At 36.7% G+C, this 27,418-nt stretch overlaps 1 protein-coding gene across 1 annotated transcript; it reads right to left on the bottom strand.

The window, feature by feature from the left end:
* Window positions 1-1,644: 1,644 nt before the first annotated feature.
* TMA16 (translation machinery associated 16 homolog) lies at window positions 1,645-27,418 on the bottom strand. Its single transcript, XM_023228480.2, has 7 exons — window positions 27,083-27,418; window positions 14,798-14,910; window positions 9,118-9,155; window positions 7,824-7,908; window positions 6,515-6,663; window positions 4,741-4,783; window positions 1,645-2,867 (listed from the first exon to the last, which is right to left on the bottom strand). The coding sequence occupies exons 1-7, from the start codon at window positions 27,083-27,085 to the stop codon at window positions 2,687-2,689; spliced, it is 612 nt and encodes a 203-aa protein (XP_023084248.1). The 5' UTR covers window positions 27,086-27,418; the 3' UTR covers window positions 1,645-2,686.

A 27,418-nucleotide genomic window follows, 5' to 3' on the forward strand; every position in this document is an offset into this window, starting at 1 on the left:
GGGATGGAGAAAAAGATGGGAAAACGTAAAACTCATAGTGTTGTTATATTTGCTAGCCACTATTTGTTATCCACAAGGAATCACTAAAATGATTGCTACAGGGGAGAAGAAAACTAGGTCACAAGCTAAAGTATTCTATGAATGGGCAGAAGGTTCTTCTGGGAGGTAAGATAGTAAGGAAAGGAGGCAAGAACAGAACCTCAAAAACCTAAGGGAGAAATTATTTAAGTGGCAGTAGAGCAAAAAGGACACCTACCCAATCTCTTGCCCCTGAAGCACATGGAAAATAAGAATAGAAAAAGTTTCTATTTGAGGTAAGCAAGGTCCTGAAGGGACACCTCCATCAGTAATCACGGCAAGGAAGCAACTAGGATATTAGGGAAAAAGACCACAGATGCGAGTCAGCTGCTCTGAACTTGGAAATGTATCACTAACTTATGTCCATGGAAGTTCAGCTCATTGGTTTAGACAAAGGGTCAGTCAATTATGACAAGCAAGTCAATGCCCTGGCCTATTTTGGATGGCCATTAACTAAGAATGGTTTTTATATTATTATTATTTTACTTATTTAATTATTTATTTTTTGAGATAGGGTCTCACTCTGTCACCCAGGTTGGAGTGCAGTGGCACAATCTCAGCTCACTGCAGCCTCTGACTCCCGAGTTCAAGCAATTCTCCCGCCTCAGCCTCCCCAGTAGCTGGGATAACAGTGTGCTACCACAGCTGGCAAATTTTTATAGTTTTAGTAGAGATGGGGTTTCATCATGTTGGCCAGGCTGGTCTCAAATTCCTGACCTCAAGTGATCCATCTACCTCAGCCTCCCAAAGAGCTGGGATTACAGGCATGAGCCACCACACCCAGCCAGTTTTTATATTTTTAAAGGGCAGTAAATAACACACATATGTACACGAATATGCAACAGAAACTACATTTGGCCTATAATGCCTAATATATTAAATATTTACTTTCTGGCCTTTTATAAAGAAAAAATTTGCCAGTCTCTAATTTACAAAAATAAGTTACCTTTACTTTGTTCCATGGCCATGAACTATAGACGTTGTCTTCTGGAAAGATGCCACTGACTTAAAAGTGGCCTAGAAGAAAGGAGCATAAGTTATCATCCCAGAAAGAACATGTTCAACAGGCAAGGAGTAAGGACATCTTAAGCATCACTCTAAAGATAAGTTATCTCTGAGGCTGCTTTGATCCAACTAGGAGTGACATGATTATTATGGTCCTAAATGGTAAATGCATTCATTCAACAAATACTTACCTATCCTAGTTTCCCAGCAGTGTAGCTTGTTAGTTGTAATCTTTGCTTTGACAACACAGGGGAAACTAGAAACAAATGTTTAAGAAGGAGGACAATCTGTCATTTTTCACAAGTTATTCATCTAACAGTAGGGGCTTTTAAGTGTCAGTCCAATAAAGCAGTTCTTATTCTCTTTAATACAACTTATGACTCGGTTTTTACAACCATTTTAAGACTAACTATGAGCCAAAAGCAAGAGACGAGGAAACTTTCCAATAATTAAAGAGACATTAACTACTCATGTAATCCTAAAACCACACTTTCACACAGATTACTAACTAATCAACATAAGTTACATCACTAAAAAAAAAATAATTGGGACTGTAAGAAGTGAAATTGCAGAAATAAATTTTATTTTTAATTTTCAGAAGTAAAAAAAGTAGTTATAATACTTTAACTGTTAATAAGACTTAGTTGATATTCGGTTAACCTAATACAGCATTAATGTTTTTATTCTTTTCTTGAAAATACTCAAATACACCTGCATTGTGCTCTTTTAAAAACATACTAAGGATACTTGCATTTAACAAGTTTTTTGAGGAAGAAAATTGTACAACATTCATGTTTTTCATGACACTGAAAATACTGAATTATATGTCAACTTATCTCTTAGAAGAAAAAGTAGCAAAATTAAAATCTCTGGTTCTCTAATCTTTAATTCTCTCTCCACAAATAAAACCTATCACTTTTCACAATAAAAAAGCAAAACACAATATACAATTAAAAGGAGCTAAACTGAAACTCTTTATCCCCTTTGTCAAAAGATAAATTGATTGTGGGAAATCAACATAACGATCATCACTGATTTTTTTTTCTTTTACCATTTAACTCTGGTTCAAAAGATAAATAATTATCTATAATCCAGCAGTGTATACAAACTTCTTATCACATTTTCCCTTATTTTGTAAAAAAGGAAAATAGGTTTAATGTTTAAAAGAAGCATTAGTGTGATATTATTACTGAAAGACAATTTTGCTCTTATCACAACTCAAAAAGTACCCACAGGAATCTTTTAGGAAACAGGTTACTGTCCACTCCACAAAACATAAAAGTAGGTGGTCATAAATACACAAGAGGAACAAAACATTTTTTGTCCTTAGTTATATTGCTCCCTCCCGGCCCGAAATTCAGATGAAAAACATTAAACAACTTCTGCAGATCACATCTATCTATTTTAGCAACTTAATGTAAATGAAAAACAATCTTCATTTTAAAATAAATATCATAACACCATTTTTGAAACTGCAAATGAAACTCTCATTATATAAGAGAATGTCAGTATCAAAATCTTGTATCTTGACAATTAGGTACCATAATCAATGAATATAATTTGAAGCTCTCAAATTATTTATTTTCAATTCAAGTGAAGACAATTAGGCCACTGCAGTCATTTCCTCATCTGAATCACTTGATTCATCGTTTAGTTCCAATTCCCCTAAATCTTGGTCTACAGTTACAATAGTTTTCCTCTTGCACTTCTTGGGAATTGCATCATTAGCACCAATTTTTCTCATTTTAATGTTTGGTAATTTCTTCAGATCAAAGTCCCATTCCCTAGACAAAAAGTGGGAAAAAAAAAAAAAAAAAAAAGAACAGAGTGTTGGTAAGAGTTAATGTGGAAAAACAGGAGATAATAAATTTTCGAAACTCTGAGGATACTACATATTCAAAACTTCAAAAGCATTAAAGGAAAATATTAGGCACAAATTACTAGAAAGCCGTTCTATTCTTTCATCCTCTCTAACCTGAGTATCTCCTTCTCTCAGGCTACCAAGATCAAGAATTGCAATCAAAAGTAGGAACTGTATCATACCTGACAAATCTCCAAAATACAGTCAGGTTTTCCTTTTCACACACAGAATTACATCCCAGTTAAGTTTCAGTAATCAACTGTTATTCTTATAATGGAAAATTTTCAGTTTTTAAACCTCAGTATTTTATTAATTACTTTAGAAGTAATGTGAATATTGTTTTGGGAACTGAACTCTAACCAGAAGGCTATAGTCATCTCTTTTCTTGTTTCTGGCTTTGGAGGAGGTAGAAGATATGTTGTTTTAGAAATAAAGAGCATATTTATATATTTAAGATTACACTCAAAATAAAATTAAGGTATAAAAAGAATCTTAAACTCCATATACTTAAATTATAAATACATGCTATACATAAGCTCAAAAGTGAACTGCACCTTAAACATGATAGATGAATTCTATTAAATCTAATTTAGTTCCAACGAGTTCAAAAGTATAGACAATGACTGGATTTAAATTTACCTAATTTTAATTAACATTAAATATAAGACCCCTCAACATGGTCTAGTTAAGACCAAAATTATTAATAAAACAGAATCTATGTTTAAAAACTAAAAAACTCCTTGCTGATTCATTTGTTTCTTATAGATTCCAGATATTAGGACTTTGTTGAATGCAAACAATTTGAGAATATTTTCTCCCATTCTATAGGTTGTTTATTCCCTTGACAGTTTCTCCTGCTATGCAGAAATTAGGTCCCATTTATCAATCTTTGTTTTTATTGCAATTGCTTGAGGACTTAGCCATAAATTCTTTGTCCAGGCTGCTATCAAGAAGGGTATTTACTAGGTTTTCTTCTAGGATTTTTACAGATTATCCTAAGTGAACTAACACAGAAACACAAAACCAAATACTACACGTTTTCACTTATAAGTAGGAGCTAAATATTGGGTGCACAAGGTCATAAACAATAGACACTGGGGAATACAAACGAAGGGAGCGAAAGGGGTAAGAGGTAAAAACACCACGTACTGGGTGCTATGCTCACTGCCTGGGTAATGGATTCATTCTTACCCCAATCCTCAACCTTACACAATATACCTTTGTAACACAATATACCTTTGCACATGTACCCCTGAATTTAAAATCAAAGTTGAAAGAAGAAGAAAAAAAAAAAAAAAAACCTACAAAACTGAAATCCTACTCAGTAGTTTCCCAGTTTACAAAAGAGTACAAGTAGAAACCACTGGACAAAGCGGGTCTTGATGACTTAACCTGTTCCCTGGAGTCATTCCTATAACCATCTTCTCTGCAAAAGAGGCTGCTACAGAACAGCCTTGGGAGTGACTCTGAGCCATCACATCTGTTGCTGCTTTTTCTTTTTCTAAGAAAATAAGAACTGGGGAGGAATAGTGAGATCACATACTTTGAGGTACTATAACAATGTATCTTAAACCATTTCGAAAAACAAAAAGCACACCAGGTCACTATCTGGTCGGTGCAGATCAACTGTTTGTAAGCCCAACTTCAGAAAATTCTTACTTGGTCTGATAAAAAAGAAAAGGTTAAAAGAAACCCCTGATTTTCTTTTAGTTCTACCGTCTAGACTCCCAGGAAGAAAGTTCAACTGTCAGGTACTTTACACACAGCTTCAAGGGAACAATACAAGACAGACTCACCTAAACGTTTTCAGATTACTTGCATTTAGGATGTCAGGAATCTCTGGAAAAGAAAGTAATTTATCTCCATGAGGCAACGTTTTCTAAATCACATAATTTTATATACAACAAATAATAATTTTTAGCAAGAATATCCAAAAGAAAACAAAATTTCAAAGTATTGCTATAATTAACACGAACAATTTGCAAAAGGGGTTAGTTTATGACTTAAGAAAAATCCTATTAAATGATAAATTCTAGCATAAAATCCATGAAACAAAACAAAGCTATTAACAAAATAAACCCTGTCCTTTTTTAACAATAAAATGTACCTGGCAAAGTATAACTATCAATTCACTAAAATAACATGACAGGTTGTATACTTTTTCTTGGTGAAGTATCATATTTGCAAACATATAATCTACCTGCACAACGTAGAATTTATTTCAGGAATGCAAGAATTAATGTTTAAAAAAATCACATTTTTCCAAATGTGAAAAAAATACTTTTTTAAATTAAAAAAAGAAATTTTGCTTAAAGAAATTCAATAAAACTTAAACCCATTTTTAATAAAAACCAGGTATATGGTAGTTCCTTACCATATTTCAAAAGTTCATCATAAACTAATATGCATTTGGTGAAATAACACACTTAAATTGGTGAAATACAAGAGGCATGAACAACAAAAACTGGAAGGCTGCCGCAAATATCTGGCCAATTCAATACAATGTTCAATGAAATGTAGTATCAAGTAATAAAGAAGATAAAGTAAGCGTGTTTGCTACAACTGTATATTGACTTTTACAATAGTTTCAGAAAATAACAGTATGAGAGGCTAGGTGTTAAAAGGTATAAATAAGCACAAAAAAAGTTTTTAAAGGAACCTTAATGAATCAGAAATAGTTACATTACATGAGGAGGGGAGAGGGGATGGTTATATCTAGACTTCTCAAAATCTTATCAAAAGAGAATTTGGTGACAATTTCCCTACAGGGAAACTGACACCTACAAACTCATGAGTCTGTTCACCAGATCCATCCCCTGATTCTGGGAAAAGCACTGCAGCGTAGCAGATCTGAGTTTCAGTTCTAGCTGTATCACCAACAAATGGTTTACTTTGGATGTGCTCTGATAAATACTGCCAACTCATCTGGCTGCTACATGTTGAACAGACTTTAGCGGGGAAGAGTGGAGGCACGGAGAGCAACTGGGAGGCTATTATCATGGTACAGGTGAGATGATAATGGCCTGAACCAAGGAAGTGGGAGGTGGTAGTAGTAGTCATCAAAGTCATCAGATTCTAAACACTTTGCTGAAGGGCGGGATGTGGACTATGAAAGTGTTTCTGATCTGAGCAGCTGGGCAGGTGGTGATGCCACTGACTGGAATAAGAAACCTGGAAGTTTTAGGAGAAAAGCTGGCCTTTGTTTCATGACATGTCAAGTCTGAGATGCCCAAAAGATATGCAAGTAGAGAGTTTGAGAAATCCATATGTGATACTGCAAATCTGGAGTTCTGGAGACAAGTTAGGGTTGATAAGATAAATGTGAAAGTAATCAGTATTACTATCACAGTAAAAAGACATGATGTCACTGTCACAAACTTGGTAGTTTTGTTGGGAATGTAGAGGAAAAAAAAAAAAGAATCCAAAATTTTTCTAAGCCCTCAGAAAGTAAAAGACATCAAGAAAGAAAATCAAACGAAATAAACAAGATCTAAAATAAACCTTTGAAATCAATCACAAATTGATACTGCTATGTCATATAAAAGCAAACTAAAAAACCAGTGAGCACACCAAGGCCATATCCTTCATACTGCTGTCGCTCCCGCTCCATCGTCTGCTTGATGACAGTCTCCCGGGAACAGTGCCGCCTCCCCTGCCTGTCCCTGATACTGTTATGTAACTCAATCTGCTCCAGCTCACTGCTGAATCGATTCAAGTACCTGAAAAATAAGAAAATGATTTGTGTTACATATAAAGTCTATGTATTGGGCTTATATTACTTAATGGAAAACTAAGTATCCAGCCTTCGTGTGGCCTTTAAATGTTTATGTTTCTCTAAATTCCTCAGGTCCTCAAACCTCTTTTACCCATTCCCTGGATAACACGACCATTTCTTTAACTTCAGTGACCAAATCGCAGCCTTCTATCAAACTGCAGACCCTCACATTCAACCACCATCTTCATCTGGATGTCCCCTAGTGGCTTCACCGTTAGCACATCAAAACTGAACTTGTCATGACCCTGTCCCCACCTACCCCCCACTAAACCCCCTCTATCTCCTGGGTTCCCTATCCCAGGAAATAGTTGTCCAGACAAGAAATCTGATGACTTCCTTGACTGCTCTCTATCCCTTTTATTACATATCCTAAGTTTTCACTAAACACTGACACTTCTACCTTCTTAATATCTTTGGAATCTTTTACTTCTCTTTACCATGCTATTAGCCAAGCCAAGGCCACCATCATTTCTTGCCCAGACTGTTACATCAACCTTTCAATGGTTTCCTGGCCAGAGTCATGAACCTCTCAGTCTGTTTTCTTCATTCTCAATGTGTGCTTTCTAATGTTAAGTAGGATCATTTCAGCTGCTTGCTGTAAAGGCCTCCTATGGTTCCTAATGTCCTTGGGTAAGGTCCCAACTTTTAGACTGACATCTGAGGTCTTTCATGAGCTAGTTATCACTTATTGTACCTGCCACACTTCCCTCCCTGAACTTATTTTAGTCATATTAAATGTCTGGCAGATCACTAAATATGTTATCTTCATTCTCACTTCTGGGCATTTTACTCTTCTTTCTGGCTAGGGGTTCTTCAAACTACCTTGCCTCAATCTGCTAACCCCCACCTTTCAGTTGCCAGTTTAGATGACACTTCTTCAGGAAGCCCATCCTGATCCCAAGAAAGTGGCCTAACTACCACTCTGAGACCCAAATAGTTTACGAACCTCTTATAGTGACTAACATAGGAAATGAATCCAAAGTCTTCCTGATAACAAAGCCCATTTGCTCTTCTGAAAATCTGTAACAGAGCTCTGTGTCTTAAAGAACCAGGCTGGAGAATTGCCTTTTCTGACCCTTTGTTCATAATATGCCCAGTGTTTACCTTTCAATTAGTTGACAAGCATCTTTCTTTGAATATCTGTTCTTTTGGGGATCAAGATGGTTTTGAAACCATTGCAGTTTTTCACCTATAAACAACAAGTACCAAGACAGTTTACCCCACAAGTCATCATTTAAGCAAGTAAATATTCATTATCATTCTCAATATTAACGTGTTTAAAACAGAACCAAAATTTATGTCAATGTTAAACATAAAGCCTTGTTTGGGCTCAAAGCTAATTAAACCAGTCTGTCACAAATTAAACTGTCAGATTTTAATTTAGAGAAGAGAGAGGAGTGGGATGGATGCTCTTCTGTATAGATTTCTTATCCAATATGGATGCAAAAAAGCAAAGTAATTATTTAGTCAAGCCTGAACTCCTAAGTATTTAAAAGCAAAGGATAGCTTGTTACAAATAATGAGAACTCCATTAATGACGAGAATGATATTTCCTGAGTATTTAATAAGCTGTAGGCACTATGTAAATAGCTTTATAATCCCATGAGAATTAGTACTACTATTACCCCCATTTGTGGATGAGAGATGTTAAATGACCTGTCCAGGGCCCCAAAGCTAGCACTTACATTAAGCACACAAGAGCTACCAGGTATTGTGTAGAGTAATTGATATATATTACCAAAGAGCCAACAAAATTCATCCTTATGAGTAAACCTGACCATCAGAGTCACTTTCAGTGAGATTTCTCAAGATTACAGATCAAAAAAAATCACTTGACCCAGTATACTGAGATCCCATTTAAAAATACTATTCTGTTACCTGATGAAGCATTGATGGGGGTTCAAATACCTTTCATTTTAATACAAAAAGCCTAGCAGTCAGTATTTAAATCTCAGACTTGTGAGTAAAAAATTATTAGCAATAAATCTGACCAAAAACACAGTGACATGACACTGAGATACAAACTGAAGATGTGTATGTCTACATCATTAAATAAACAGCAATTGTTGTTTCTACCTAGGCCATAATCCTTCATAATTCTAATGGTTAGGGAGGTAGAGCTAAACTTCAGATAGATGGACAGATGGATATGAATGTATGTGTAGACAGATAGGTAGGTAGATAAATATAAACTAACAGTTTCTGGAAAACTGAGCTAGAAATCATTAACACTGTTTATTCCAAAAGTTTAATGATTGATTTGCTTTGTTTAGATCAAGTCTGATCAAATTCACTCCTATAAAAACAGTATTTCACTAAAAGAATAAAAAGAAAAATAAGTATAGGGCACAAATGCCCTATACTCTAGCCAGAGTTTCAAATAAGTAAACCCACTTACCAATAAGGTTGAGACGCAAGGCCTTTTCATTCTTCAATCTTTGAAGGAAAGGTATATAAATATGTGTTAGAAAATTTCCAAAGCAAGTTTTAAAACTCTGACAATAACAACAAAAAGAAAAACTGCCTAAAGAACTCTAATTAAAAGATCATTCTTCACAAATTTGAAAATAATTTTGTTAACAGAAACATTAAATACCATGCTTCTCTTTTGAATCACTAGAATAAAATTTTATCAGAAACGTTTTTTAAGCACCTCAATGTCTAAAGGAAGTCTATAGAACAAGCTGGTTTGGAAAACACAACTGAAAGCTTTTCTGAATTATGAACGTTCAGATCGGTTCTGTAATATGCAGAATACTTGAGCACAAGAGTAATGTGAACCTTCTGGAAGACTGAGTGCTGCCACTAAGACCAAAATGCACTACTATCATCTTTTAAATTTCAATAAGAACAAAACAGAATGGTTACTTTTAATGTATTTGAAAAGGGGGAATTATAACAAACGAAAATTTCATTTATTCTCAGAAAGTGTATAGGTAATGCATGCCTCCTATTACTGATATTCTAAAGACTTATTCATTCAGGAGACCTCTGGATACCAAGTCTTCGCCAGACTTTAGTTTCTGATAGCCCCAAGGGATACAGCCATGAACAAAAAAATCCACTGTCCCTGTCCTAAAAAACCTTAAAATCTAAGGGCAATAAAAACACGGAGAAGCATACAGAGCTATAAAAGCATATTTAAAAAGCACCTACCATATGTTTTAGGATTTGGGAAGGTTTTCCAGAGAAGTAAACTTTAAGCTGAGACCTGAACATGCAGAGAAGTTATTCAGGATTTAAAAAAAAAAAAAGGATAGGGACTACGGGAACGGTAAAAGAAAAATGTTAGCCATGAGAGAAGGCTTAGTATAAAGCAGGAAGTATACATGGCTTTTATCCACAAAGAAGTAAGCAAACCAGATTTATCCTCCCATTTTACTCAACTAGAAAACTGGAGAAATAAAATGAAATCTTTTGTTCTTCTTCTTCTTATTTTTAGAGACAGGGCCTCACTGTGTAGCTCGGGCAGTAGCACTATCATTGTTCACCGCAGCCTCAAACTCCTGGGCTCAAGCAATCATCCTGCCTCAGCCTCCTGAGTAGTTAGGACTATTGTTATACACCACCATGCCTGGCTAATTTCTTCTTTTTTTTACTTTTATTTTTGTAGAGACAGAGTCTCACTATATCACCCAGGCTCGTCTCAAACTCCTGGCCTCAAGCAATCCTCCCACCTTGGCCTCCCAAAGCACTGGGATTACAAGGATAAGCCACAATACCAGGCCAAAACCTTCTCTATATAAAATTCGTAAGTTACAGAATAGGAGAAAATATCCATAACACAAATAACAAAGGACTTGTATCTAGAATATATAAACAGTCCTTACTACTTAACAGATAATCCAGTACCAAAAAGGCAAAAGATTTGGACAGATTCTCCATCAAGAAAACACAAATGACCAAAAAGTACCTAAAAAGATGCTCGCCATCATTAGTCATCAAGAAATGAAAATTAAAACCACACTGAAATACCACTGCACACCTACTAGATTGCTTAAAATTAAAGAAAGAACAAAAAAAAAAAAACCCTGACAATATAACATGTTAGAGATGATATATAGCAAATAGAACTCATACTCCAGTGGTGAAAATGTAAAATGGTACCATCACTTTGAGAAAAGTAATTTCGTATATACTTAAAAATACACCATATGATCCAGCAATTCTTATAAACCCAATTTCTTATATACTTAAGCAAACATCTTAAGTATATTAACCAAACATCTTATAAACTGAATTTCTTATAAACTCAAACATCTACCCAACAACTATAGTTCTAGGAAATAAAAGAAAAATGAAAACATATGTCCACACAAACACCTGTACATGAATGTTCTACAGGAATGAACTTTATTCCTAATAGCAGAGGTTGACAAATATTTTCTTCAACGGTCAAGTAGTCACATTTTAGGCTTTGGGGGCCATGTACCTGTCACAATTACTCAGCTCTGCCACCACAGCATGAATGCAGCTATAGAAAACACAAAAGGAACCAGCATTGATTTTTTCAACAAAACTTTTCATAGTAACAGGTGGCTAATGCCTTAGCTTGCAGACCCCTGATAATAGCCGAAACTTAAAATATATCCAAACGAACATAGACAGTGAATGGATAAACAAGTTGCATATCCAGTGAATGGATATAAATAAATTGCCTGAGGATGTAATATTCCCAATAAAAGGAAAGAACAACTAATACATACAATGACATGGATAAGTATCACAAACATTATGCTATGTGAAAGACGCTGCCACAAAAGACCACATACAGCATGATTCCATTTATACTAAACATTAGAAAGATGAATCTCACCTATCAAAATAAAGAGCAAATTAGTGGCTGCCTGAGGCTAGGGGTAGAGGGTGAGGACTGACTGGGAAGATGCACAAGGGAATTTTCTAGGAAGATGAAATTGTACTGATCAGGGTGGCTACGCCAATGTATACACTTATCAAAACCCAAAAACTACCCTTAAAATGTGTTCGCTTTATTATATATTAATTATACCTCAAAGTTGATTTTAAATAACAAAGAACACTTCACAAAAAGTTGGAGAATGCTTCTGAGAGGAATTTGTTGCTTTTAAATAAGGCTGGAGGGAAGAATCTAGTTAGAAGTCAAGTTGCAATAATTCTGAATGGACTCAGTGGGAACCTGAACTTACAGTGGTATCAGTTGCAATGAAGAAAAGTAGAGATTTGAGAATTATTTAAAATGGTACTTGCATGTAAATATGAAAAAATTCTTAAGACAATGTGTAAACATGATTTTTCAAGAGACTCAATAAGATTAATTCTCAAAGGTAGTTGTTTCTGAGATTCTTACCCATCATGCTTAGTTTCTTTTGTTAATCTTCCATTAGGAGTCATTTTCATTTGCTATCTAGAATTATTTGCCAAAATGTTGCCATACTGAAAAATCATAAAACAAAAATCACATCATATCAAAGAGCCACTTGCTGCCTGTAAATTGTTCATTGTTCAGAATGTGGTAGTCTTCAAGCCATCCTAGTTCCTGTCATACAGTCCTAATTCAGAGCTTTTCAAATGTTGAAGATAAAGAATATGCTTGAACTTTTACTCTAGCATTGTTATCCACTCCTACAGTATCTTTTCTGAGGTCTTCCAACAGCCACGTGAGGAAGCTTGGAAGCGGAACTTCTCCCTAGCAAGCTCTGAGATGAATGCAGTCCCAGACAACAGCTTAGCTGCAGGCTTGTGAAAGACGCTGAGTCAGAAACACCCAGTTAAGTGGCAATGGGATTCCTACCTGATCCAGAAACTGTGTTTGTTTTAAGCTGCTAAATTGTAGCAGAATTTCCTACCCAGCAGGGTTACTAAAACAACATCTGGTAACTGCTATTCATTTCTAAGAAGCCAACTTCAAGTTGTCTTGTTGGTCCCTTCTTCAATCACCTTGCTTAAAGTTGTCCTGACCATCTGGGTATCTTGTCATCAATCATCTTTTGAAATGGGACAGGGAATCAACAGCATTTCAACATGCCTTTTGTGACCACATTCCCATTTAAAGTTAAGTATGACTCGTGGTTACTGATGCTGCTACTCAAAAAACTGACATCTATGGTGGCCTAAGCCTATGATTTCATAACATAAATAATGTTAAGTACCATTAAAATTGTGTATTTGGTTCTAGAGCCACTCACTATTAAGAGAGTGACTTTTTGAAAATAAATTTTAAAAAGGGAAAAAATCCAATCAGTTTAGAACATTGTCCAAGCAGAAACATTAACTGATGTTTTTCTACTTTGCATTACTAAAAGAAAAGTCTTGGCCAATAAACAGAATTTTCTTAGGATAATATATATATCAGATTAGCAAGTTGTTCTGTTTTATTCTTCCATAATTTTTCTATAACGCTAATTCTGTAAATCAATACACAACATGCTGAATATACTTGACAACATGCAAACATTCTAGGCTCACGGTCACAATGACAGTGAACCAAGTACTTAATCATATTCTAAAGCAGTTACTTGCTAAAATATTGCACATTATATCACTGGTACTATATGTAAGGTAAGCAGTTCATAGACACAGAATTAAACAATCTTTAATAAAATGGTAAGCAAATTACTTCCCCCACCTCCATTTTATTTTGATCCTTTCACTTTATATTAAGGACAAAAGTGTGGGTTTATTTTACCAGTCTTCTAACCTTCACCAGATCTTTTCACCAAACATATACAAATGTCTCAGACTCAGACCATTTACAGCAGGTAATAGTATCTACTTGATTTTAAGAGAGAAAAAAAAATCTCCTTTTTAAAAAAATGGTATTTAAGAGAAAATAAATAATATTATAGGTCAGTGATTCTCACAGTGTGGTCCCTAAACCAGCAGCACCAGCACCAGCATTACCTGGAGACTTGTTGGAAATGGAAACCCTTAAGCCAGAAACCCAAACCTTCAGAATAGAAAGTTCTAGGACTGGAACAAACAGTTTTAATAAGCTCTACAGATGTATTTCATGTACTTAAGTTTGCAAAATACTGATATATATGATTGCAGAAACTGCAAAATCACAGTACTAATAAATCATGTTAAAAAGATACAGTAAAAATCATCAAAGTAATGCACAAATAGCTGAAGTTTGAAAACTACTGTGCTAAAGCAAAACTGCTATCATCATAGTAAATCTTTGTTAAAAAAAAAAAAAAAAACTACCCCCCAGAAAATAAAGAAAATTTGGCTCTGCTATCACAACACTTAATTCCTTCTAGTCAAATCACTGGGAAACAGCTAACCTTTACTATATAAGGCTTATCTTAAGCAAAGAATCAACATTTAAAAATATACTGGTTTCCATTATCTAGTATGCAAATGTATCTAACATTCATGAAAACGGCAAGGCTATTCTAAAATAGTCAAAATGATGATTTTTATTTGAACTTCACTTCATTTTACAGAAACAGCCTTCTTTCTCTTCCTTCTCAGTCTCACTTGTGGAATGCTCCTTCTTTTCCTCACCTCTAAACGGTAGAGCGCCACTGGACTCAGTAATTGGCTCTCTTCTCTTTCCTGTCAACAGTTACTCCTTAGGTGAACTGATCTTATCCAATCTCACGGCTTGAAATCCCACATGGATGCTGATCGCTACCACATTTGTGTCAACACCCCTAACCTATTCTCTGAATACTAGACTAAACATACCTAACTATCCATTCCATACCTCCTCTTATATGTCTCATGGACACTTTAACCTATATGCCTTATATATAGACCTCACATTTTTCAACTCTGTTCAAATATAACTTCTTCAGAGAAGGCTTCCATGACTATCCCATGTAAAAAAGAACTTCTCCCTCACTCTCCATCTCATAACTTTTTGAATTTTTCATGGCACTCATCACCTACTGCTACGTAAATTACTTATCTGTTTTGGGTAAGCTCTAAAAGAGTAGAGTCCTTGTTCAGTTTTACTCTCTGCATACAGAACACATTCAATAAATATTTATGAAAGGGAGACAATATTGCGAAAGGACACATGTTTGAAAGATAAATGTATAAAGGGTTTTTTTACCAACGAGTAATACAAATGATGAAAAGATACTCACTTTTCCTTTTTTTCTTGTTTGTGGGCCTCTCTCGTAATTTGAGCTGCTTTTCTACTATATGGATGGATGACCTTTTTTTCCCGTCCTGCACTTTTTCCCTTTGGTGCTTTAGGCTAAAATGTACGAAAACACATGACACATATAGTCAGATATGTAAGTGCCTCCAGTCACAAAAATCTTCTTTACAAATAAATTTCAAAAACAGCAATATGACAGAAATACAGTAAGCCAAAAACGTTACAAGAAAAATCAGGAGATAAGCCAGACTTATTAAGTAATTCTAATAATCTGTTGCCATGGTAATGACAGAAATGATATATTCAGAGGTGCTCTCCAATGACAGAAGAAAGGCACAGAAGGAGTCAATAAACTCAGCTCTTCAACAACATATTCCATCTTCAAAGAAGATACAGGGAATACAGATAGTGAGGCAACTCACAGCCAGAAATGTTACAGTTAAGAAAATTAAGAGGGTAGAAGGGACTTGGATTACTAGTAGAGATTTGATTGTAGATGTTTCACATGGAACAAAGCGGGCAATGAATCATGTAAAATCAAAGTTGGGTTCATTGCCTGTACAAATTAGGAATAGAGAAAATAATAGAAGCCATCTCAGAATAAGTATATCCAAAAGGGAAAACGTATCATTTTCCCGCTGAAGCTCTATGCCAGTTAATCAGATCACAATTCATTAGGTCCTCCAAACTAGACATCTCAGGATTTTTTTATACCTACATAATCCTGTATCTTACCCCACCTATAATGATTTGGGAATCAGATTTGGCTCTCTGTAATAAAAAACCCCAAATAATGGAATAACCCAGATCAAGTTTGGTTCTTTATTGTTAAAAGTAGGAGCTGAAGGTTCTGTTCCACAAAGCCCTTAGGGATTCAGGATCCTTCCATTTTTTTGTCTACTAGCCTCAGGCTATACCTCCTATCTAGTTCAAGACAGCCTAATACCAGGTCTACACTCAAGCCAGTATCAAGTAGGAAAACAAAAATCTGAAGGTACATCCCCTTTTCTTAAGCGCATGACCTGGGAAGTCGCAGATCCTTTTGCTCACATCCCACTGACCAAAATTTATTCACAGTGTTACATAAGGGAGAGTAGTAATATAATCCTTACTTTGTGAGAAAAAGATCCATTCATATAGAAAAACAGAAAGAATACATTAGGGGACAGCTGGCAGTCTCCAACATACCTACTCCAGAAAAAGGCCAAGTGGCTCTATAATCTTCTTCAAAACTATTGTCGATTGCTTAATTCAGTCCTCAGAATCTTTCATAATCAGGATGGCCTTTAGATTCTCCCCACTAGTCCTTTTTTCAGCAAAGCTACAGAGTTTGTCTTCATAAAACACTAACACAGTAAAGCCCCTCTCCCCTGCTTAAAGCGCTCCACTAACTTACACTTAGGTCCCAAGTCTTTAGCACAGAAACAATCTAGCCCCAACCTGCTTCTCCACCACTATTTCCCATGCTCCTCTATAAAAGATTCTTCACCCCATTCTTACTGAACTTCTCACCATCCCGGAACATACCAAGCTGTTTCATAACTTGAGACTGAGTTTATTACATCTGCCTGCAAAATACTTTACTTGCCCTTTGATAAGATGCAGCTCAAAATTACTTCCTTTGTAAAACTTTCTATGCAAAACTATTTAAAATAAGCGCAAATTCCTCATTCACAAATGTATTCATTCTTTCAACACTCATTGAGTGCTCTGCTCACTTTCTGATAAAAGAAGATATATCCACATCTGACTCTTAGGGTTATCACCGGAAGTTGGTTACAGGTATAGGAAAATAAGTAGAACTATCATGTAACAGAGTATATGCACTTTTATGTATCTCTCTGCTCACATGGCAGGTGCAGAGGAGAAAGGGAAGTGTAATGAGAAATTTTTGAGATTAAAGAACCTAGCAAACATGAATCAAGTAAAACCTTTCAGGACATTTGGCAGGCTGCCTCTAAGATGGACCCAATAAACCCCACCTCCTGATCCTCACGCCGTTATGGAATCCCCTCTCTTTGAATGTGGGCTGGACCTACTGACTCACTTTTAATGAAGAGAATTTAGCAAAATCAATGAAATGTCAATTCTGAGATTAGGTTATCAAATAACTCTGGCTTCCATCTTTCTCCCTCTCATGGAAACCAGCTGTCACGTAGTGACCTGCCATATGGAAGGGCCACATGACAAATAACGGAGGGAGGCCTCCAGACAACAGCTAGTGAAGAAGTGAGGCCTGCAGTTCAACAGTCCACGAGGAGCTGAATCCTACCAAGAACCATCTTACCAATCCTACCAAGAGCAAGCTTAGAGGTAGATCCTTGGCCAAGCATGGTGGCTCATGCCTGTAAACCCAGCACTTTGGGAGGCCGAGGCAGGTGGGATCACCTGTTAAAGACCAGTTAAAGACCAGCCTGGCCAACATAGCAAAACCCCATCTCTACTAAAAATATAAAACTTAGCTGAGCATGGTGACATGTGCCTGTAATCCCATCTATTCTAGAGGCTGAGGTGGGAGGATAGCTTGAACTCAGGAGGTGGAGACTGCAGTGAGTGTAGATGACACCCCTGCACTCTAGTCTGGGCAACAGGGTCAGACCCTGCCTCAAAACAAAACAAAAAAAACAAAAAGAAGTAGACTCTCCCCAGCTGTGCCTTGAAACCACACTCCCAAGTGATACTTTCGCTGCTACCTTGTGAGAAACCTTGAGGGAGAGGAGCCCAGTAAGCCATGCCTGATTCCTGACTCAAAGAAAGAGTGAGATCATAAATATTGGTTTAAGCCATCAAATTTTAGGGTAACTTTTTACAAAGGAATAAATAACTAATGCACAACCAAAAATCGAAAGCAAAGATGCATTCTGTAAAAGAGATCTGATCCCACATATCACTTTTTAAAAATGCTTAAAAATATGAAAAACATTCATGAAAATCCCGAGGAAGAAAATATAAACTCTCTGAAGCTGCTAAAACTGAAAATACATAGCCATGAAGTTCCAACAATATGTTCAAAACTGCAAAAAATTTCCTTTAAAAACTCAAAAACTTCCTTTAGGGAAAAAAAGTTTGATATCCCTTGAAGAGAAAAATGTCCTTATAGCTTTAGATGAACTTGGCTAAAGAACCTTCAAGACTTAGTACAAAGAAGGTATAGGATCGGGCACGGTGGCTCACGCCTGTAATCCCAGCACTTTGGGAGGCCGAGGCGGGTGGATCACGAGGTCAGGAGATCGAGACTATCCTGGCTGACATGGTGAAATCCCGTCTCTACTAAAAATATAAAAAATTAGCCAGGCGTGGTGGCGGGTGCCTGTAGTCCCAGCTATTCGGGAGGCTGAGGCAGGAGAATGGCGTAAACCCGGGAGGCGGAGCTTGCAGTGAGCCAAGTTCGGGCCCCTGCACTCCAGCCTGGGAGACAGAGCGAGACTCCGTCCCCAAAAAAAAAAGAAGGTATAAAGAAATGAACTTATTTTTTGACTCAACTGTAAGTTATGATTCCTTATAATAATGTATTCAGGAAAAGGTTGCCTCAAGGCAGGATATGAATACATAATGAGACACAGAAATATATACAATAAAATTTACTGTATTTCAAAACACTCATATTTTTCAATACATTAAAATTTGGAAAAAAAAGTTTCAACAGGGAAAAACTAAAGTAAAACTCTATCATAAAATAATTAACAGACTGTTTTGAATACCTACGCCTATGAAAAGGCTCTGGCACCACAGAAATAGTCCAGTCGGAAAACCTGCATTAAAAGTATTTCTTCCCTATAATCTTTAGTGACTGCTTCAAAAAATTTAGTCTGAAAGTCTGTTCTTTGGATTCATAACTAGAAGTAACAAAAAAACACATAAATAGTTTATTCAAAACAATATAGCAGAGTCATTTTAGGAGCAATATGCTTTAAATATTCCTGTTAAAATAGTAAGTAGCAAAAAGGAACTTTGCCTAAAAGACCATCAAGTTGAGCCATAGTCTAGGCTCAACCAGAGACAGAAATGCCATTTAGACTACTCAGTCAAACGAGAGACATAAAAGAGTGATCATTTCACAAAACACACTTGAGGGACACAAAGTGTACATAGATACATTTTTTTTTAAAGTGTAAGACCAAACCCATGCCTACAACTGAGAAAGCTTATAGTGCAATACCGTAAACACCATATACCCTTAAACATACAAATACAGGCATGCCTCACTTAACAGGGATACTTTCTGGGAAATGAATCAGTAGGTGATTTCCCTTTTATGCAAATAGGAAGTGTACTTACACAAACCTAGATGGTGCAGCCTACTACACACATAGGCTCTACGGCACAGCTTATTGCTTCCAGGCTATAAACCTGTCCAGAATGTTACTGTACTGAAGATTGCAGGCGAGTATAACACAAAGGTTAATATTTGTGTATCTAAACATGTCTAAACATAGAAAAGGTAAAGTGAAAATACGGTATTATAATCTTATGGGACCACCATCATATATGTGGCCCACTGATGACCAAAATGTCATTATGCCGTGAATGACTGTAAATTACAGAAAATGATGTACCAATTTTACACCAGTGACACGATGGAAATGGGATGGACTAAGCAAATCTACACATTTTGTTTGCAGTGAATCTTCACTGCAAAGATAGTAGTGAAATGCACTAGTGAGCATTTTCCTTCTTTAACAGATAGATATGATGCAATGACAGGTGTCAATGACAAATAATTAGCGCTTCCAAGAAGACTTTAATGGTTCCATATATGAGTCTTTCTAAACCCCACCCAATCTTCAAAGACCACTTAAAGGTCAAGTTCAACTGCTCCTTGAAGGGATCCAAGAATAATTTCATATCTCAGTAGCCCTTCCCTCTTGGTAGCATTTACCATTCAGCACCTAATAATGTACTGCACTGCCCAGCATTAACTGTACATTTGTGTGTTATTTCCTTAATAGCAGCTCATTTGAGACTGCAAATATGTCCTGAGGTTGCAAATCACAGTTTGAGAGTAAAACAAAGTGGGATGCTGCCCTCAGTGAGCATTTACTGGGCATCCACTTTGTACTGTACAATGGGCTACTATGAATTAAAATATTAAGTATGTTCTTTAAAATAGTGTGAGGTATAAAATATAAAAGTAATTTATAAAATTGCTCATGACAGTGCTTTCCTTAACATTAAAAGAATATCTTAATAATTCTCTAATGCAGACTTCAATTTTACCTTCATTTTAGATTCTAACATCTAGCTCAACTTATGTTATTCCAAACTTACCCACTAACATCTAGTCAGAATAAACTTCTTCTCCCACATTCTCTACTGCCACTTGACACCTCAATCTCACAATAGTATTTGCTATATATATATATTTTAAATTATTGAGCACACACTAAATATACCATGTACTAGGAAAAGCACTGAGGCTTCCAAATCAAAAAACTGACATGAACTTGCCTTCATGGGGTTTACAATGTAATTTTCTCAGGTATAGTTAACTTAGTAAGTGCTGGCTAGAAAATGGATCAAAAGCACAGGGTCCTGACTCACTCTGGGAAGTCAGGAAAGGCCTCCCTGATAAAGTAACTTGAGATCTAAAAATCAAGAAATTTACTAAACGTTTCTCAATTTCCCAGCTACAAAATAAATCTACCGCCTAATTAACATGGAAGTTAATGTTTAAATCAGAAAATCAAATCAAAATATCCTCCTTGTTCCCAGAACAAAAGAGAGAATATGAAATAATACTGTTCAGTACAGATTTTGATCCAACATCAACAAATACTTGCATCGCCGTATATCTCTGGATACAGATAATCAAACACTCTTCGCAACAAAACAATGAACATCTAAAATCAACAAATTGAAAAATGATTGCCTTGCATACTGGTATTTTTTAATGGCAAAATGGTGAGAACTAGCAAACCTAAATAACAAATGAAAAAAGAAGCATTAAAATAAGCTGTAGAAAGAGACACATAAACAGACTGCTTTTAATTATCTTTAACTTTACTAAGAATGGCCCAACCGAAGTTTGAAAGAAGAGTTTAAAGAGACGATGTCACACATTATAATTGTTTTACTCCTGTAAAAGCAGACAATAAACGTAGTAAGAAAGAAGAAGTAGTGTGGTTTAAACTCGTCTCACATGCAACCCCATTTAGGTCTACCCGGAATAATAACATAGGAAATTAACATGTCACTAAGAGAGACTTCTATCAAAGACCAGAATTATCATATTTGGGTCATAATGAAACAAAGATATAACTATCAAGGAAGGACTAGTTCTATCCAGAGTTACAGGTAAGTGTAATCTCCCAAGGATATTCAGATGGGAGGCAATAAAGAAATAAAGGTGACTGGCCTGATCAATTTTAGTGATACAATTCCACAATAAAAATAAAAATGTTTACCTCATTTAAAATTTCCTTCTGACTGAAGAAAACTTTGAAACAAAAGCACTTTGAAAAACTTTTGCTTTGTCACACACAAAATAGATCAGTTTTTCCAACTTAAATGCAACAGTACTTGCCTTCTATCTTTTCTATAACAAGCTACAGGCATACAGACACTGGAATTCTAGCACATATTCATGTTTATCCTTCTCATTTCTGGGTCTTTTGTAAGAAGTGAAAAAACAAGATTGTAGCTCAAATCAGTTTGACAGGTTTACTGTATTTCTACCTAAATTAATTGCTCCTGGGAGAAACAGACTTTCTTGTTGGCCTGGTCCTGAAAAGGAGCAGGCGAATAGACTACTTACACACTTAGATGAACAAAAACTCTGTGCCAGTCCCTGTCAGAGGCACTCTTTTTCACTGACAAAGTTATACAGCAAGGAAGAAGGCACTGTCTTGTTTAAGTCAATTCACCAACCACCATGACCACCCCAAGAGACATACAGCTTTCAAAAACCCTTATCAAGTAATAAATAATGGGGCCGGGCACGGTGGCTCAAGCCTGTAATCCCAGTACTTTGGGAAGCTGAGGCAGGTGGATTGCTTGAGGTCAAGAGTTCAAGACCAGCCTGGCCAACATGGTGAAATGCCATCTCTACTAAAAATACAAAAATTAGCCAGGCGTGGTGCACGCCTGTAATCCCAGTTATTCGGGAGGCTGAGGCTGGAGAATCGCTTGAACCTTGGAGGCAGAGGTTGCAGTGAGTTGAGATAGCACCACCATACTCCAGTCTGGGCAAGAGAGCAAGACTCCCACTCAAAAAAAAAAAAAAAAAAAAAAAAATACCAGAAAGAATCAATGGATAAATCAACTATATATGTTTCTTAAGTATTTAAATTAGGATGTTTCATTCATAAGCCTTCATAAGTCAGTTTTGTGATCTCCAAATGTACTTTTGGATTAGATTTAGTAGTGATTTAGAAAATAGTGACTTCTTAGTAAGCCTAGGTTCCAAGTGCCGAACATAAAGCAGATGTCACACACACAAAAAAAGAAAATTTCTTAAAGTGTATATTATGTAACAAAGTAAGACAAAAAATAACATTTGGTAATAATTTATCCTTTAGGTCACAAAAGCTTAGCTGAGCTCCTTATTTATTTGTAACATTTGCTGTGTGTTCAAGTTTTAGATTAGCATTAACTATTTCAAGCACTCAAAAAATGTAAATAAATTCAGTCGGCCCTCCAGGTTTCACATCTGGGTATTCAACCAACTGAGGACAGAAAATGTTCAGAAAAATAAATAAAAAAATAACAACATAACAATAAAAATAATACAAATTTAAAAAACAATATAATCCTATACAACATTTACATTGTAATAGATATGGTTAAGTGTGACTTAAAGTATACTACATGCAAAAAGTACACCATTTTATACAAGGGACCTGAGAATCCATGGATTTGGGTATTCGAGTGTGTCCTGAACTAATATCCCTTGATACCAAGGTACAACTGTAAAAAGCATAGGAATCTTTAAAAAATTTGGTATATCACTCTGCATTCTTTTAAGTTCCTCATAGATTACATTTAAGCATAAAAAATGAAACCACACAGATCTCAGAAAAAAAAGATTTTCATATTATTTTGTAGAGGAGTCTCAGAGAAAGGTCTTTGTAAACATTACATAAAATTCAGAAGATTTAAAATAACAAATCTACATAAAAACTTAAAAGCCTGAACTGCAAAACATAAACCAAGCTAAAAACAAACTACAAAAAAACTTGCAACACAAACAAAGGAGCTAATTCTCTTAAGAAGTTATTTTAAGATTAATATGAAAAAGATCAGCAAAAGAATACAAATCACAAGACGAGTAAAAACAAGTGTTATTTAAAAGCTGGAAAAACTTTAAAAATGAAAACTTCAATGAAATAGAATTACTAGTGTGTAATACTAACAAAGATAAAAAATAATTCACATTGCATGAGTGGAGGTGTGAGTGTATTTGTAATCTCATAGTTCAAGGGGGTGCAAGCCAGCACAGTCTTCTGGAAGGCAATTTGATAGTACCCATCAGGGCTAAACACAGTGGCTCATACCCATTATCTCGACACTTTTGAGAGGCAAAGGTGGGTGGCTCATTTGAAGCCAGAAGTTTGAGACCAGCCTGGACAATATAGTGAGACCCCGTCTCTACAAAAAAATCTAAAAAATTAGCCAAGTGAGGCAGTGTACCTCTGTAATCTTGGCTACTGGGGAGACTGAGGTATAAGCCCAAGAGTTTGAGGCTGCAGTGAGCTAGCTATGAGTATGCCACTACATGACAGGCTAGGTGACAGAGCGAGACTCCATCTCTAAAAACAGTTTTTCAATAAAATAAAATAAAGAGAGTACCCATCAAGATAAAAATAGAATTTCTTGGTCAATTTTGACCAAGAAATTCTATTTCTATTAATTTATTCTATAGACATGTACTAAAGGGAGGACAAATAATCAATGCAGCAGTACTGCAATGCCTGTGGCAGCAAAATAGTGTACACAATTTAAAGGTCCATCACAGATCGGGTTAAATAAGTTACAGAAGCAAACAATGGAATGTTCACTATTTAAAAAGCAAGAAGTAGATCTATAGGTACTTACACAGATCTGTAACATCAGGTAAGACAAAAAAGCAAGGGACTAAGGTGTCTAGTATACCATTTATGTAAAAAGAGAGGTTAGGGAACATACATATATGCTGGTACATACATATAAAATATCTGAATCGATAGCTAAAAAACTGTTAATAGTGGCTGTTTCTCAAGTGAACCAGGGCATTAGGCAAGAGAGTTGGAGAAAGTCGTTTTGTGGCAGACGAAATAATGCTCTGCCCTCCCCGACCAAAAGATATTCATGCCCTGATTCCCCCAGAACCTGGGAATATATTACTTTATATGACAAAAAGGACTTGCAGATCTGATTAAGATCTTGAGATGGGGAAAATCATCCAGGTGGGCCCAATATAATCCTAAAGGTCCATGTAAGAGGAAGGCAGGTGGATCACTATCAGAGAAAATGTAACCTCCTCTAGAGGAAAATTTAAAGATGCTATGCTGCTGGATTTGAAGAGGGAAGGAGCCAAAGAATGTAGATGACCTCAAGAAATGGAGAAAGTTCATTAGAGTCCCTTAAAGAAAGACAGCCCTGAAAAACACCTAATTTTATCTCAGTTAAGAGTCATCTTTGGACATCTGACCTCCAGAGGTTTCAGGAAATGAATGTGTTGCTTTAAGCCACTAAATACGTATCACTTTACTATAGCAGTTAATACGAAACTAATAAAATTTTAATGAACAAACATTTTTTAGTGTTTTAAACTATGTACAAGCAATACTGTCTCAAAAAGTTTGGTATACTAGGTAGATTTCCATTAATGTTTTTCTTTAGTTTTACTAACTTTCAGGAGCAAGTTCTCACCAACAGATAATCTCTCTGAGATTTATTAAGCTGATTTATTGTTGTAGCTCACATTTATAGATGTAGGCTCCAAAACACACAATCTCTACCATTAAGGTAGTCAGTAACAGTTAATGCCCCACAGTAATGTGCATGGATAAATGCTGGGAGGATGATGGCACACTTTTCAACGGTATATAGTCTAACTAGGGAGGAAAAGTAGCACACATAAGCTGTATGACAGGTTTATATAAAACGGAGTATACCCATCGGTGCCTAGTAGTATAGTATGAGCCATACCTAAAAATACTAAAATCCTGGCTGGGTGCAGTGGCCCACACTTGTAATCCCAGCACTTTGGGAGGCCAAGGCAGGAGGATCATTTGAGGTCAGGAGATCGAGGCCAGCCTGGCCAATGTGGTGAAACCCTGTCTCTCCTAAACATACAAAAATTAGCTGGGTGTGGTGGCTGGCACCTGTAACCCTAGCTACTCAGGAGGCTGAGGCAGGAGAATCACTTGAATCCAGGAGGCGGAAGTTGCAATGAGGAAGAAGTTGCAATGAGCAGAGATTGCGCCACTGCAATCCAGCCTGGGCAACAAGAGTGAAACTCCATCTCAAAAATAATAATAATAAACACTAAAAACCTTTTTAATGCAGCATAAAGAAGTGTTGAGTGGGATGGATTAATTTGAAAAGATTCTTTAAGTATAATAAACTAAATTTTGATATAAAAAAGATATGAACTTGCTGAGCTCCAGCAAAGATTTACAATAAGAGAACATTAATGAGCAAAGTAACAAGGGTGGAAAACTATAAGCTGTACTGTTACTATATATTTACATAACTAAAGTTAACAACAATAACATTTACTAAGTGCCAGGCACTAGACTGAGCACTTTACATTTAATTTCCACAACAATTCTATGAGGTAGGTACTACTGTTATCCCAATTAGACAGACAGGAGGTTAAGTAAGTTTGCCAAGATGGCAACTAAAACCAGGTGCCCATCTCTGTCCTCTGGGACCGCATTCTGAGCTGTACTGAAAGAGGATGCAGCAGAACCACTAATGAGGTTGTATCAAAAAAATGACAGAGGCAGAAATGAGCCAATGGAAACAGGTTTATATGCCACTCTTTTGACTTCTATGCCAAAGCAACATACTTCTACTATACAGTCTGATAAAAAGGTGAAGCTCTGATAGTCAAGGACAACTACAAATACCAATTAACCTCCCCAGTCCCTCAAACACAATGAGATGTAATTGCTTTCACATTCCACTCTGAAAAGGGAAAAAAACCTAACACTATAGAGTTGGAAATCCCACAAGCAAAGTGACAAGCAAACACTGAATTTACACAAATGTGTACAATCTAAATAAAGTACAAAATATGCCTCAGTGGTGGATCAAAATAAATAAATAAAGTACAAAAAAACTCGCGAAACACACAACGAAAGACCGAGACTGTAAGACAAAAATGACTGGCATACAATGAAAAGAGAAAAAGTGAAAAGAAACAAAGAGGTCACATTGTGGGCACAGTATCATAACCTGTGACCAGATTATAAACGTTTTAAATTTTGCTTTTATTACAAATTAATTTAAAAATACTTAAAAGCATGTTTCTATGCAAGAATTATTCTCAAGAACACAACGATTAAGTAAAAAACAGGCAAGAAACAACATACTGTTTCAGAATACAACTATAAAGAAAAGCAGTGAAATTATAAACACAACTTAGATAATGTTTGCTTCTTAAGGTTCTGAAAGTTATAGGTTCAAAGAAGGTAACACAGGGCTTTCAAAGGCTATGTTTTATTTCTTAAAACTACATAATGGGTAAAGGAGACTTCCTGAAACTACTAATCTTTACACTTGAAATGTGTCTTAGAAACACTCTTTTGTATCTACTCAATTTTTAATAAAAACAACAAAACTGCTTCAGAGCCCTGGAGGGAATGCGGGCGTAAAGGCAGGATTCAGGGCAGGAATGGGTCACTAACGCGAGGTCAAAGGACGCCGAGGAAGCAGCGACTAAGCCCACACTGAGTCTACCTAGGCCAGAGGGGCAGGGGGTGTGGGGCCAGTGACCTCAGGAGTTTTGCCAAACTCCCCGATGCGTTTCAATGGAAAGGTGCCAGGTTTCCCCCGAGGAGGCAATGACTAGCGAGAAGTTAAGCACGAGGCAAAGAGGAGCAAGGGGACATCTGGGCACTTCAGCACTCGGACGCGGAACTCTAAGGTCCAGGCGTTGGGCCTGGGACTTGTCTCACAGAGGCTTCGCCCCTACCCCGCACACTCTCTCAAATAAACACTTTGAATCCTCCTCTCTCCTAGGTTCCCGAAACCGCACCCTCCCTCTGTGCCTGCTCAACAAGATCCGGGGTTGGTTCCGGGGAACCAACCGAGCGGTTCGGGGGAGCAGGAGGGGGCCCACCATGGTGACGTCCTCGTGGCCACGGAGCTGCTCCGTACTCTAGACCGAGGTAATCTCACCGACCGCAGGAGCAGCAGCTCACAAGAGCACCCGGGCCGAATCCCACATGGGGCCTGAGAAGCCGGCGTAGATCCAACCGGAACAGGAAAGGCGAGTCCGTTTCTCTAAAGCGTCCCCGTCAACTGAGACCGCATCTTTTTCGCCCGTGTTGAGCTTTTAAGCCCTAGCCCAAAGGCCAGCGGCACCTGCGTGCTCGTCGGGAACGGCGGGAGGGAGCTTGCGGCGGGAGGCTGAATTCGGCCTGGCGCTGACTGCGAGCCTGGGGATTGGAACCCC

Source organism: Piliocolobus tephrosceles, chromosome 3 (genome assembly GCF_002776525.5).
Source record: "Piliocolobus tephrosceles isolate RC106 chromosome 3, ASM277652v3, whole genome shotgun sequence".
NCBI classification, from domain to species: domain Eukaryota; kingdom Metazoa; phylum Chordata; class Mammalia; order Primates; family Cercopithecidae; genus Piliocolobus; species Piliocolobus tephrosceles.

What these genes read in the sequence shown, in the direction of transcription:
- TMA16 (XM_023228480.2), bottom strand. An exon ending in CTTGCGTCTCAACCTTATTG is followed by an intron (nt 7,909 to 9,117) that starts GTAAGTGGGTTT and finishes TGTTGTTTATAG; the next exon opens with GTGAAAAACTGCAATGGTTT. An exon ending in AGTAATCTGAAAACGTTTAG is followed by an intron (nt 2,868 to 4,740) that starts GTGAGTCTGTCT and finishes CTTTTTGTCTAG; the next exon opens with GGAATGGGACTTTGATCTGA.